This window comes from Akebia trifoliata, chromosome 7 (genome assembly GCF_017979445.1).
Source record: "Akebia trifoliata isolate Shusen 1 chromosome 7, ASM1797944v1, whole genome shotgun sequence".
Taxonomy (NCBI): domain Eukaryota; kingdom Viridiplantae; phylum Streptophyta; class Magnoliopsida; order Ranunculales; family Lardizabalaceae; genus Akebia; species Akebia trifoliata.
The window spans coordinates 10,023,439-10,038,476 of NC_141381.1; the positions used below are offsets into that span (position 1 = coordinate 10,023,439).

A 15,038-nucleotide genomic window follows, 5' to 3' on the forward strand; every position below is an offset into this window, starting at 1 on the left:
ATTAAAGATATAATAGAGGGGGGGTTCTCCAAAAATTTAAAGCCAATCAAGAAAGACTAGGGTCAAGGTATTAAAGTCAATCAAGTGAGACTAAAGTCAAAATTAAAGTAAATTAAGTAAGACTGAAGTCAAGATATTAAAAGTCAGTCAATTAAGACTAAAGTCAAAATATTAAAAGTCAATCAAATATGACCAAAAGTCAAAATCATAATAGAGTTATAATTAAATAATAACTCTATCTAATAGAGTTCTAACTAAAATACAACTCCACCTAAAACAATTCTAATTAAAACACAATTCTACCTAAAACAATTCTAACTAAAACACAACTCTAATTAAACACTAACTCTATCAAAATCAACCCATAAAAAAATCTATAAATAGAGGTGCTCACACCCTATTTTCGTATCAACTCATAAATCCTAAGAGAAATAGGTCTAGAAGCCCCCCTAATCTCCTATAAACCCTAGTTTTGGAGCCCCAACTCCTTACCTAACATCCCTCCTTTGATTTTAGCCTAAAGAACACCTAAAACCCCCCCCCCAAAAAAAACACTTCAAAATCCATTAACAAACTTGAAGAATTCAGATCCAAGAAAGAAGAGATACCTTGCCTTGGAGATTGGAAATCAAATCCGGAGACAGAACGAAGCAAGGAGTACGGTACAAGGAGCAATTTTTGTCGGATCTGAGGGAACAAAGTCTTTGCTATAGAAAATGTATAATTTTTTATTTATTTATTTATTACTATCTAGGTTTTTAGCAATGTAATTTATTTGGGAAGTTAGTAAAGACCGACTTTGGCCGGGCAGGGTTGTTGCCTAACACTTTCCAACCCCGTAACATGATCCCCGAATTCAATTTTTTCTGTTTTAGATTAGTCCTTTATCTATTTAGAGTCATTGATCGGTTCCTAGACCGTATTAAGTAGGTGGCAACTCCCAAACTTCAAGGGTCAAAAGCGGATCCGCGCACCCCACGGATCGAGGGCACTTTCAGAAAGTCAAAGATCTTTGAGAGACTCAAACTACGAAAAAAAAGTAATACTAAGTTGACCTTTAAGTGGTCCAAAGGTCTTTAAGAGACCCGATCTACTATCTAATAACCTTTAAGAGGTCCAAAAATCTTTGAGAGACCCAAACTATGAAAAAAAAAATGAGTAAATTGACCTTTAAGAGACCCAAAGGTTTTAAAAAACTTGATCTACGATCTAAGTTGACTTTTAGAGGTCCAAAGGTTTTTAAGAGACCTAATCTTTGAAAATATTTCGAATGTAGGAGACATAGAGGAAATGGTCCCTTGTATGGGTGTTATATGCCCGGACCTTTGAGTTGGGCGCCTCGAGTATATATGGCAAAACCTGAAAGACCTTAAAAAAGGTTCGTTGTATAGGGCCACATTTCCCTTGAACGTTGAGAATGGGTATCTCGAATGTATGAGATTTGAACCTGAAAGGTCTTGAAATAAGTTCATTGTATAGGGTCGTTTTGCCTTTCAACCTTGGAAATGGGTATCTCGGATGTATGAGATTTGAAGCCATGAATTTTTTTTATATGATTGCACGGCCCTTGCCGTTGATGATTAAGGAAGTGACCTACAAGTGGGGTCATTCATGAAAGTTTCTAACAAACCTAAAATAGATAAAGATTGATGGTACGACCCTTGCCAACGAGGAATAATTGGGGTGACCCACAAGTAGGGTCAATTATGAGAGGTTCTAATAAACCTTAAATGGATGAAGATTGATAGTGCTACATTTCCTACGAATTTTGTAGTTCTAAGGAAAAGAGAGTAGAGATCTATCTTAAAAGTTGAGGTGAAAAACTTTTCATCTCTTTTAAGTTGAAACGTAATCTAGGATGACTCAAAACTTGGACTTAGGAATTTGGATTGAATTTGAAATAATAAATACTCTAAGACCTATGGACATGCCTAGGTCTAAAAAATCGAAACCTAAAGTTTGGTTTTGAAAAACTCTATAAATCCTAGAAGTTGGTATGATCGAAATGCGAAATGGGTTCCTAACTTCTTTTAGGATTTTTATTTTTATTATTTTGTTTGAATCAGTTGGTTTATACAAGTAAGGATTAACGAATTGAATACCTAGGGAAACATATAGTGATAGAAGTGACGGCACTGGGTCTTAATCCTATACTTGAGAAAATTTGGAAGACTTTGATGAACATGAGGCTTGGATCTAAAAACAACGCTACTCTTGACGCTAACTGGCTTAACTCTAAAAGGGAATGTGAAGACATACTGGACTTGGATTAAAGCTCACCACAATAAGTCAAAAGGGTGGGAAAAGTCAAGATTTCGTTTTGGTCCATGGCCATTATTCAAATTTAGCCACATAATTGTTTGGGCCAAAAGTGAATAAAGAAAGCACCAAAAAATGCCTTTGGCCACAGGTGAGGTCTATCCAGGCTAAAAAACTGCCTGGCTAAGGAATGGCCAGAACAAAATTTTGTTATGGCCAAAGGTTAGGAACGACTAGAACAAAATTCTGTTCTGGTCATAAGTTAGGAACGACCAGGCTAAATAAATTATTCTGGCCACAAGTAAGGAATGGCCAAAACAAATTTTTTGCCTTGGCTATCACTAAGGAACGACTAGGCAAACATTTTGTTCTGGCCTATGGATCAAAAATATTTTTTTGTAAAAAAATTGCATCTTTTTTTTTCTTTCCAATATTAGGTTTCAACTAGATTTGATGGGGCTTGACCCTCTTCAAGTTGCAAACTGACTTTGGGGAGTCAAAGTCATTCGAAAAGGTCCTGTGAATTTACAAGAATTTCAAGAGTTGGCACACAATTCATTGGAATTTTTTTCAAAACGTGTCCTAGACTTCTAACCGCAAACTATGCATGATTGGTGATAGGTAGGTTGAAGGTTCTCAAATCTTCAAACCTCCACACAAGTCGAAGCAAGTATTTCATAGGTTGGTGATTGAGTAGGATATTTTCATCTTGATGTCTTAAGGTAAATGACCTTAAGACTTACGACCTCAAGGCGTAAGATTTTTTGATCTGGGACTAGAGAGTTTTTATAGGACGGGTGGTTTGTGCATTGGCTATGATCGAGATGTGCACAAATACATTTTGAAAAAGAGGTGTGCCAACTTACAAGTAAAATAATTCCTAAAACAATAACAAATCAACCCACATTAATACAAACATTCCTCATATGAAAAAAACAAAGAAAATATGTTAGCTACAGGAGAATAAAAAACAACAAGTTAATGTTTCAAAAATAAACTTCACTAATGGTCATAACAACTTCTAGTTTGAACCCTTAGCATGTCCCTAGCGGAGTCACCAGGCTGTAGATATGCAGTTATCGAAACCTTTGGGGAAGGTTTGAACTCATCTACACAGGGTTAAGAGTTACCATCATTCAATTAAAGTGTAAATGGACACTATAAAATTTATTTTCTTGAAATCTATTTTTTAGCTTGTAGTGACTCGCATATCTAAAAGATAAAGGAAATGGTCTATCTAGAGATCTATGGTAAGGAAATTAGGTTGAAGGATAAAGAAGGTGTTGGGCACCTTATCCCACCCATCCAAAGATGGTTATCAATATACGACCATAGGTGTGATTTTGAAACATTAACTTATTTTTGAAAAACAAAAGAAATAATACAGAAAATTAAGGAAAATCATCTATAGTTTTGTTTTGAAAAATGGACAGTTTATATGATGAGCAAGCCCTTATTAGAAGTAAGTACTTATTGGAAATTTTTGTTAGCCTAGGATTTTGGTGAGAATCCATGAGGATTCCACCTTATCTTGGATCCAAAGGCTATTTTTAAAAGATCCATAGTCTAATTTTAGATGAAAAACGAAATGAAGCAATAAGCAAGCTAAAAAAAAAAATGTAGCTTGTTGAAAATTTTTATGAGCCTAGGATTTTGGTGAAAATCCAAAGGCTCTTTTAGAGATTATGTGCTTACATGGGAGCATTTTTATTGTTGGTTTAATCTTTAGGGCGTCCATGAGTTGGACACCACCATGGGAAGGCTAAAGACCTTATGCATGCCATGTGTCTATTTTGGATTATTTTTGTTAGCTTAGGGATTTAGGTGTAGATCTAGGTAGATCCATACCATTGAACGTTAGCTATTTTAAAACTAAGTAAGTGTGTGCAAAGTGTATGCATGTGATGGACTTAAAAAGAAAAGATCACCTCCAAGGGGGGTTTACTCTCTAGTTCTATTGCCACCAAAGAAGTAAAATAAGAAAAACTAAGAAACTTAAAGTACAAGTAGAGTAAAGAGATTAAAATATCTACAATATAAATTTAAATCGCATAGACATAAAGCAAGAAAAGAAAAATCTAAACTAGTGCTCTCAAAAAGCTTATTGAGGGTTTATAGGAGGAGATTGTCTTTAAGAGGTCTTACTATCTACCTCCTAGCCTCACAAAACAAATCTACGATTTACATTATTGTAAAAAAGACAAATATGAAATAAACTTACTAGAATGTAAAAAAGGGGGCTTAGATTGAAGGGGGAGTTTAAAAAGGGAGAAGGGAGTCCAATCCCACCTTGGTTTTCTTCTTTTCTCTTTCTTTTTCTTTTTCTTTCTCTTTGGTTTAAACTTCTAGAGGTTTTCAAGAGATTTGGAGAGAATAGGGAGGCTTAGAGAGGTTTGGGAGATTTTGGGCAGAATTTTTGATGACCCTTTACTCATTTTCCCTTGAAGAGAAATTTGGATTATTTTTTACTCCCTCTTTTTTTTTTCTTTTTGCCTTGGATAAGAGTCCTATTTATAGGAGTTTGGGATACCCTTAGGGATAGAATTGTCCAAAATTTTGGAGTTCTCAATATTCTCTACAAAACCTCTAAACAAAAAGCTATTTTCATCTTCTAACCTTGGCCTTGATGGTCATTATTCTCTTGTTGAATCTCACCAATCTTAATCATCAATGGGTATGATGGTAATCATCCCAAAAGTTTTAAAGAATTCTTAATGAATGTTAAAATGGTCCTAAGACTTTGATCGTAAGTCAATTGAAAAGGAAACAACCCAAATGACATATAATTAGATGGTAGGTTTTTGGCTTTTTTAATCATTTCTCATGAGATAATTTCTAACAAATTAAGGATAGGTTGGTTATTAGGTACAAGTAATAGAGAGTTTTCTTGGGTGAACAAATTAGTCAAAAGCTATGGACAATTATCATATTACATTGAATGCCATGGAAGTTCTTTGAATAGTGAATAATTTAGGATGGGTAGAAGGAGAATTTGTATCTAATGTATCTCAACAAACCAAGATTAGTGTGGCAATTGGCCTCAAGTGGAGACAAACTTGACCAAAGGTCCTTGTTAGAGCACTTGTTGAATTACTATAAAGAAAGATAACAACATTGTATAGGTAAATAAAACAAGGATGAAAAGGTAAAATGACAAGATTTTATTGAGGAATAAGCAATTAACATGAGGCTTAAAGGGTAACTAACCCTTAATAAGTTCAAATACACATGGGTCTCTAACAGAATTGGTCTTAGGTAACTAATGGCCAATTCAAAATTTCCTTCTAGCTGTTGGTCACTCCATACAATATTAAAAATTCTTCTGGTCGTTGGTGGCCTTTGGCCAGGGTAAAAAAATAAACTTGGTTGTAGGTTACCTATACTGTCCAAATTATTGTTCTAGCCATTGGAAACCTATGACCTGGCTAAAATTTAAGCCTAACCATTGGTTATCTCCATACCAAGCCAAAATCACAAATTTAGATAGTCTATTGGCTTAACGTGAAGCCCTCGTGATCATTTGAAAATCAACTCAAGTCGAATCCTTTTTTGAAAAGCTTTGGTATTCTTGGGATCAGTCTAGACGAAATGGGATGTCTACAAGTACTACTCAAATGATAACTGATCTATTAATAAAAGGGTCATCACCAAAAGTTTACAGAGAACTTGTTATTTGAATAGGTCTTTTTGGGAAATCTTTTATGTATATGGAATAGATTATTTTCAAGTGGTTATGTAATTGACATTAATATTAGTACTAAGTAAAGTTTTATTTTTTCTGTTTATTTCTTATTTCCAATTATATTATGCATATTTTGTTTTAATTTAAGTAATATAGGAAATGTCATTACAAGACAAATGAAAGGGGTACAATTAAATGTTATATCAGAGAAGGTATAAATGACCTGGTACGTGGAAGGATGTATAGCATAGATGACATATAACTGTCATGACTCACATTAATGTTTAATCGAAATGCGGTATTAAGAAATCTAATTACACATTGAGAATATTGATGATTTTAAAAAGTCGTAATACATATAAAATATTTTTAATTATAGAAACCTAAAGTTGAGTCATTTTTCAAAATATTTTTGAAACTTACTATTAGCATGACCAGTCTAATGGGTCAAGTGGATGAATGTTAGAATCCCATGTAACGTGCGATGTCATTTACCTTGGGCAAGTTGACCTCCACAATTTTGATTTTCAAATCGTACAAGAATTATATGATATTAATAGAAACCCAATATAATTAGAATTCTATATTCTTTAAAGATTAGTAGGAGATCTTGATGGATAGGAAACCGACTAACTAAAAGAATGATTCTAGACACTCATCCTTTATCTATAAAAGGGGATCAGCTACCCTTATTGAAAAGTTGAACACATAACGATTTGTAGAGAACAACAAAATAAAAAAAGTGATATTCATCAATCACTAATCCAGTCAATCCACATAGAGAGAAGGGGGAAGGTGAGTCTAGCGATAAAAGAATCAAATTCGATTGGGATTTTTGAAGGCTATGGGGAAGGTGGATTGAAGTATGCACCTCCAACACATTAAATCGAAGATTAAATTGCGATGACACAAGGTAAGTAACCATACCCAATTTTAATTTAACATGAATATGTAAGTTTGAGATATGTATTGATTAGTTTCTATTGGGACAATGAAAGTCATGTTGAATATTTGAATGCGTAAATTTTACAACACACAAATGGCATTAAGTGCGTTAGCCACAAACTACGTCATATTACCAAAATTCTTTAAAATATACTATCAATGTGAAGAAGGCAACCCAATTCTAGAAACTTTTTCCTTTTTTGTTTCTAATGGAGACCAAACTTGTGAGGGGTTTATTCCCAAATATAATTCCTCCTTTTTTATTCCTACTTGAATTGGGTTTTTAAGGGATTTTTAGAAGAATTTTTTTTTCTTTGCTCTTCAAAAAGCCCCTCACACCACGTGAAAACTAGAAAATTCGACATAAAAATTTGATGGGACAAGGCCCATGAATTTTAGAAATTGAATTTTGATGTTCCTAGATTTGATGGCTTAGAGCTGTCAAATTTCTCTCATCCTTCATTAATTTGATAGTTTCGGCCCATTAAAAAAAAATTTTGACAATGAAAAATTCAACTCCAATTTGATCTCTTGGTCCATTGAATTTTATGAAATTTGACGGCCGAAGGCCATCAAATTTGAGCTTTTTTCACATTGTGTCATGACTCTTGAGTTACATTTATCCAAGGTTTCCTTGATATTATTTAGATGTTTCAGAGGGTTATTTGTAATTATTATTAATCAAATATAAAAGGTGGAAAAAAGGGGCGATCAACCCAAATCTCAACATTTTCTTATTTTCATTTTCTCTTCTCTCTCTTTTCTTCTTCTTCTAAATACAACTCACATTAATCTTGGTGTTCTTTGGTTTGTTTCTTGATTTTCTTTGTTATTTTCTTCTTAACGTATTAACAGGTATGTCTAAATTCACAACAGTTTATATGCTTGAAATTTATTTGAGTCGATCAGAACAGGTTTAATTTTGTATATGACAAGCAGTTAGGAATGGCAAATGCACTGGATACTTTATGTGGCCAATCTTATGGAGCACAACAATATCAAAAGCTTGGAATTCATACCTACAACGCTATAATATCTCTCAGCTTGGTTTGTCTCCCTCTCTCTCTCATATGGATCAACATTGGAAAACTACTGATTCTTATAGGCCAAGACCATCAAAGATCCCTTGAAGTTGGCAAATATACAATGTGGTTGATCCCTGCACTATTCGCATATGCAAATCTTCAAGCGCTAACGAAATACTTACAGTCTCAAAGTTTGATCCTCCCCTTGCTTTTGGGATCCTTTGCATCTCTTTGTCTCCATATTCCTCTCTGTTGGGTTCTCTTATTTAAGTCGGGCTTAGGAAATGTTGGAGCTGCTTTAGCAATTGGTATATCGTATTGGTTGAATGTGATCTTCCTAGCCTTATACATCATGTTTTCTCCTTCCTGTGAAAAAACACGTGCACCACTATCAAAGGAGGCATTCAAAGGTATTGGCGGATTCTTCCGCCTTGCACTCCCTTCCACTTTAATGCTTTGGTAAGTTTCTCTACTTCATGTTTTAAGGTCTTATTTTTATAAGTTGAGTTTTTGCAACCTCCAACACCATGCTTTTTTTTCATTTAAGTTCTGAAAAAGAAAATTATCTTTTTTGTCTTCTAATCACAAGATTGAGAATGGGTATTATTGTCATTATGCAATGATATTTTATTAAATTTCAGAAAGCCTCAGAAAGTTCTGCACAAAGACAGAATTACACAATGGAAATGAAGGTTTTACCTTTTTTTGTAATTAAAAGATTAAAAAAAAAATGTTCTTAAGAACATTTTAATATAAAAAAAAATATGGTGTTGAAGGTTGCTAACATCCAATGCTTACTTTTTAGCTTTTATGGTTGCCCTCCAATGGGATAATACATTCTATTTTTAATGAGCTCTACGTGTTGATGATGGTAGTCTTGAGTATTGGTCGTTCGAGCTGCTTGTCCTTCTGTCCGGGATTTTACCTAATCCACAGCTTGAAACTTCAGTTCTCTCTATATGGTATGATAAGTTGGAAGTTTTTCTTTAATTTGATGGTCTGATGTAGTAAAGTTAAATGGAGTTTAAGTCTTTAAATGTTGTCATAAATTTCATTTGGAGTGATGATATTATTAGTTGTATGGTTGTATCACTGCAAGATACAAACTCAATTATTTTTCGTTGCTCAATTTGAACAGCCTCACTACTCTTTCATTTCTCTACACGGTACCTGCTGGACTTGGATCTGCTGCAAGGTAAGTTCTAAAACTTTTTTCTCATACATTTTCGTTAACTTATTTTTCCAAACCTACTTTATTTTACTACAGACATAACAATGAATTTAAACTGTCTGGGGTGCGGATAACCATTCTAATTTATAACGACAACACTCATTTCTATTTCTTATTCTTCTTCTTCCTCCTCCTCTATACGCCTTTCATTTCAGAAACCCTTTCGTTTTGTTTATATTCCTAGTACGTGCGTTAGATATAATTCTTTTTTTTTTTTTTAATTTAATGTTATAAACATTAGTTTTTGGATCCCTAGATTTAACAGTATACCAATGCAAGATAACCAAGAATATTAAATCAACTAACGTAAGATTTAAAGTACAGCCAAGCCTATGTCCACGTCCATGTCCACGTCCACGTCCACGGATGATAAATAAAAGAGTTTCACTAATATTGAAATGATTGCAGCCCTAACATATACAACTGCAGGTAATCCAAAATCAATTTTCCCGAAACCCAAAATTCCATATTTTCCCTTAAGTCAAATATCCATATATTAGAGTTTCCTTGAGTCGGGTATGAACAATAATGCCACGACCTTAATTCATGACATCTAACCCAACAAAACAAAAGTTGGTATGGCAAAATAAACTCTCTTTGTTGATCTATTGCTTTCCATGAATGTGTGCACATGCAAAAGGAGCCTTTGAATGTGTTGTATTGTAAATTTCTATTTATATATCTCTACACATAAGGCTTGTATTAATTAGACACAACAACCTCCATTATGTAGCACTCGGGTTTCAAACGAATTGGGAGCAGGGAACCCACAAGCGGTTCGTGTGGCAATATGTGTCGCGATGTGCCTTGCTGTCATGGAGGCAGTTATTGTAAGTGCAATCATATTTGCTAGCCGTCACATTTGGGGATATGCCTATAGCAATGAGAAGGAAGTTGTAGACTATGTTACTGTAATGGCTCCTTTCCTTTCTCTCTCAATTATCATGGACAGCCTACAAGGTGTCCTCTCAGGTAATTCAATTTTTTTTTTACAACTAAAAAAGATTTCATTATCGAAGATAACTTCAACAAGCATAAAACTCTTTCGAAACCAAAACAGCGAGGCCCACAACCTTCAAAGCACAAGGGACCCACTCAATCATGCCAACAATTATTTTTTTATTAAGGCCCAAACCAATACTTCAAAATACCTTGGAGTTAATGGAGTGGAAAGTTTAAGTCTTAACCTAAGGATCCTAACATACCCCCATGTATCGAGGCCAATACCCTCGTTGGCCCACCTTATATCAAGCCTCCCCCCCCCCCAAGCCCATTGGTCAGACTAGTCATGGTAGCCTACTATGGCCTACCATATCCCATATTATAGTAGAGTCCCTCTTTTGTTTTTATTTTAGAACCCCTTCCATTTCTCATATTATAGCAGAGTCCTTTTTTCTTGTAGGACCCCTTCCATATCCCACATACTATAGAGGAGTCCTTTCTTGATTTAATTCTATTTTTTTTTTCAAGACCCCATTCCATCACAACGTGAAGAAAGCCCATATTTGACGGTCTAGGTCTGTTGAATTTCATAAAATTTAACGGACCAAGGGGCTGAATTGGCATCAAAATTTTCATTGTCAAATTTCTTTTGTCGACGAGTCGAAATGTCAAATTAATGGGAGATGGGAGAAATCCGATGGCTCTAAGCCATCAAATTTGTGGACCATCAAGAATTTCGATGGTCATGGATCGTGGAAATTCAATTTCTAAAATTGTGGCCTTGGCCCATCGAATTTTTAGTTTTCACATAGTGCATGACTCGAACCTTTGATGTGGGGTTTGCTCTGATACCAAACATTATGGCCCCAACCAATGCTGAAAAAATACCTAAGCATTAATGGAGTGGAAAGTTTAATTCTTAACGTAAGGCTCCTAACAAATTCCATCTAAAAACCAAATCCTACAGGACGATCCCACCAGAGTTCTTTAACCTTAGCTTTAAATTTCTTTTTGGTTATCGCCATAAAATTTCTTTTAGTATTATCATTCAACAAATGAAGCTTTGATATGTTTTTATTTATATGTCTAGGTATTGCTAGAGGTTGTGGGTTGCAACATCTAGGCGCCTATGCGAACCTTGGTGCGTTCTATCTTGTAGGGATTCCGGTAGCTGTTTTATTGGGTTTTGTTCTACATCTAAGAGGAAAAGGATTATGGATTGGAATACTAAGTGGGGAAATTATACAAACAATTCTACTTTCTCTCTTAACAAGTTGTACAAATTGGCAACAACAGGTCTGTAATTCATCCCTTATAGATAATGATCTTAGTTTTCGCACATTATCATTCATTAATACTCACTTTAGTTAATTACAAAAGAACCTGGATGGTGGATAGTGAAAGAAGATATGAACTCATTGTCAATAACAAAATACTTAGGTTTGGGCTGAGTAGATTGGAGGAAGAAAATTTGTTTAACGGACTCCAAGTCTTTGGGTTAAGGCTTTGTTGTTGTTGCATTTGTTTTACGAGCATAATAGTTCATTTGTGTGTGTCAAATAAATAAGGAATTAGGTGACTATGGAACTTAAATCATCACTAAAAGTAAAAAATGAACCAAAATACTTTGTGGGTGTCTACCTTTTCTTAACTAGTGAGGTGATTTCCATGTCCATTTTGCAGGCAATAAAGGCAAGGGAGAGGATATTTGAGGGAAGATTTTCGATTGAGAACGAAGTAAGCGAGTAAACACAACTGATGGACACTGTTTTGGGGTCCTAATCTAGTTTTGGCTCAGTAAAGGGCATTCCCTGGATTGGATAACTATCAATTCCGTTAGACTCAAAGGAGTGTAAAACAATATTTATAACATCAAAGGGTTATTCTATGGGAACATTACAGAGGATCCTAGATTATAATATTCTCTATTTCCATTTTTTCCGTTTTCTTTTTCTAAATTTCTCTTGATAACGACTACATGTGTCTTAAAGAGAAAAATAAACAATCACTTCAACGCAGAAGAAAAATGCGTAGTTTACAGTTAGAACTAGTCAATGGATATAGACAATCAAGAACTTTCACTATGTTATTGAACAATTTACAGATTAATTAGATCTCATTTTTTAAATCCATTACATGCAACCTACAAAATCCTAATTGAAACACTTATAAGCCTAGAGATACCTAATTTTCCCGAAGATGCATGCACAATATTGAGGATGCTTAAAATTTACCTTAACCCCTTATTTGTAAAGAAAATTGGAAACCAAATTTTTGAGTCCCACTAAAAACCAAATAGGTCGACCACTATTAGAAGATCTGGGTGTTGTATGGTGCCATGGTCCCACATCATTTGGTGTTTGAAATATACATAGATTTCACCATAAGTTGGAGTACAAGCAAGGAAATTGAAGAAATGAGAAAAATTGATGAGAATTCAACAACAAAGAAGACTAAGAAGGCTTCATTAAGCAGAGAGCGAATGCTCATTCACTATTTTGACAGAAAAATGTTAGGACAGTTTAGTAATTTCATTTCTTTGTAACTAACTCCCTATGATTCTATAAATAGGGGAGTTCTATAGAGTTTTAATGAGGTTCTTTTTCCAGAAATTTTTTGGAGTTTTTAGAGGGAGTCTTAAAAGGTTCTTTGGGTGGAGAGGACCCTATCAAAGTTGTATTTCAAACCATCTATAGTGAATTTGCCTCGATTTTGAGCTCTTCTTGGTTAGATTTTTAATCTAGTTTTCATTTGTAGCCCTTTCTTTCTTTGTAAATTAATGGATGTCAAGCCACAAGTTCTTTTCTATTTCTTTTTTGCTTCCTAACATGATGGACTAACAACAAACTTATCACTTGAGATGGAGGATTCAAATCCATCATCCCTGGGGTAAGAACTAGGGAAAAGAACTCGAGATCATACTTGACTTCTCTTTCTCTTTGCCTTTTTTTCTTTCTCTCATTTGTGGTGGTTTTGGTTGTTTGTGGTTGATTGGAAGATATAGTAACCCAAGGTTGGTAGTTGAGGCTCTCAACCACCTAAAAAAAGAGACCATGAACAACCTCAACAATCATTGTTTTTAGGCAGTATGAAGGCAAAGAGAGGGACACACCATGGTGTGATTAACTAAGTAGTGCATGCCCATCATCTTCTTCAACTTGACAAATGTTTGAGAAGATGTCCACAACTTGATCTTGAACCTCAGGGTTGGAAAAACCAAGACCATTTTTTTTGTTCTAAGTACAAATAAGACTAAAAAGTTAGAATGTCTGCCACGAAGAGGAGGTCATCACGATCACCTAATCATTGCATAAGGATGCAAGCCACCTTCAGCGTGATTTGGATCAAACTTGGGCTGATTCTAATGTTTGGTCTTTGGTTGGAAAGACGGCCGACATGTTGGACAAGCTCGCTACATCTAACAATTCAAGTTGAATAGAGACTGTAAACATCCCAATTTGGATGGACGGCTACTAAAAAAGAGGGTCCACAAAAGCATATTTTTATCAAAAAACCATCAACGGGTCTAAGGAACTAAATCTTGAAAATTCAATCTTTTTGTTCATGTCAAAAGCCCTTAGACTTCCAAAAGCCCAAGGGACCCACCATAAGACTAATTTATCATCTAAATCTAACCACTTCCTCAACCCGTCAACATCCTAACCCCAAACCTAAAACTTAGTCCTAAACCCATTTCCAAGCCTATCTAAAATCCACCATTCCTAAAACCACCTCAAACCCCTTTTTTAACACTAATTTAAATCAAGGCCTAACCTAAACCAATTATTCCAACTCATCCCTTAATCTAAGCCAATTCTAATCAAATTTCTAACCAAACCACAACCAAATCCTAAGCTCAACCTACAAGGGCCCTCTTTAAATTGAAGCCCAACTCCAGCCCAATATAATATTCATGTCCATTAAGTTAACCAATATCATATTTGACAAGGTCAAGATCCACAAGCCCTCAAAAAGCCCATACTCACAAAGGAGGACACTTGACAACACCACCATCAACCTCTCAAGATCAATCTATCAAACCCATTCATCACCCTCAAAAGTTATACAATTCACACCACTTGTCATTTCCAAATCACATCATTTTATCTAAACTTTCATCACAAGCCATCCCCTCATACCTTCTCCTTAATTAGTCCACTTAATTTACTCATTTTCATATCATTTGCCACATGTCATCACCAAGTTCATCCTCCGAAAATATAACCATCTAATCTCTTACACAAATCATTTTTTTAACTAAACACCCTTACCCCTCAACATTAACCAACACTTAACTTAGGTCTGGGCTGCCTAACCAATCCAATTGGATTTTATCAATGGATTTGGATCAAAAGCAACCCAGTTAACCCCTTTGCCACATTTGCCCTTCTAACTTCAAAATCCAATGTTCCATGTTGAAAAACACATATCATTTCCCTTCACTTTTTACCTTTAACCCTTTTAACCCTAAAAGTAACTCTCAACACCTATAAACCCCCATCTCCCTCTAAAAACTCATGTTTGAACCCTATATTATAAGTCTTATCTCAATCTCACATACTATCAAGCCCCCTTCCTCATTCTAAAAATCCTAAAACCACTATTAATCTCCTCACTTTCTCTAACTGATTCACTTCTCTTTTAAAAATGATTAAACAAAATTATTCTACTAAGGACCTAAGAAGAAGAAAAAAAATAAAAGCTTTAAGATGAGTTTTAGAGTTGGAATTTTATTTTGTGCCCCCCTTTCTCCTCTCTCCCCTTCTCCATCTCCATTTTCTATCTCTCACTTTCCTTTATTTAATTTTGGTTTAGAAAGCCATAGGATGCAATGAATACCCTCTCCTACCTCTGATAGATCGAGCTCCGACTCATTCAAAAATGTAGGGGTTGTAACCACTTTCCAAAAAAAATCATTTTAAACCCGCAAACACTTTGTGCACTTAGCACAAAA

The 15,038-nt window shown here is 34.8% G+C and overlaps 1 protein-coding gene across 1 annotated transcript in view; it reads left to right on the plus strand.

Moving 5' to 3' along the window:
- Positions 1–11,833, plus strand: part of LOC147398201 (protein DETOXIFICATION 14-like) — a 61,479-nt gene extending 49,646 nt beyond the window's left edge. Inside the window, exons 2-7 of the mRNA XM_086448950.1 lie at positions 7,826–8,370; positions 8,787–8,873; positions 9,050–9,106; positions 9,876–10,114; positions 11,175–11,380; positions 11,768–11,833. Coding sequence (XP_086305076.1) covers positions 7,826–8,370; positions 8,787–8,873; positions 9,050–9,106; positions 9,876–10,114; positions 11,175–11,380; positions 11,768–11,833 — 1,200 coding nt within the window. The remainder of the gene's footprint in view (positions 1–7,825; positions 8,371–8,786; positions 8,874–9,049; positions 9,107–9,875; positions 10,115–11,174; positions 11,381–11,767) is intronic.
- Positions 11,834–15,038: the final 3,205 nt, after the last annotated feature.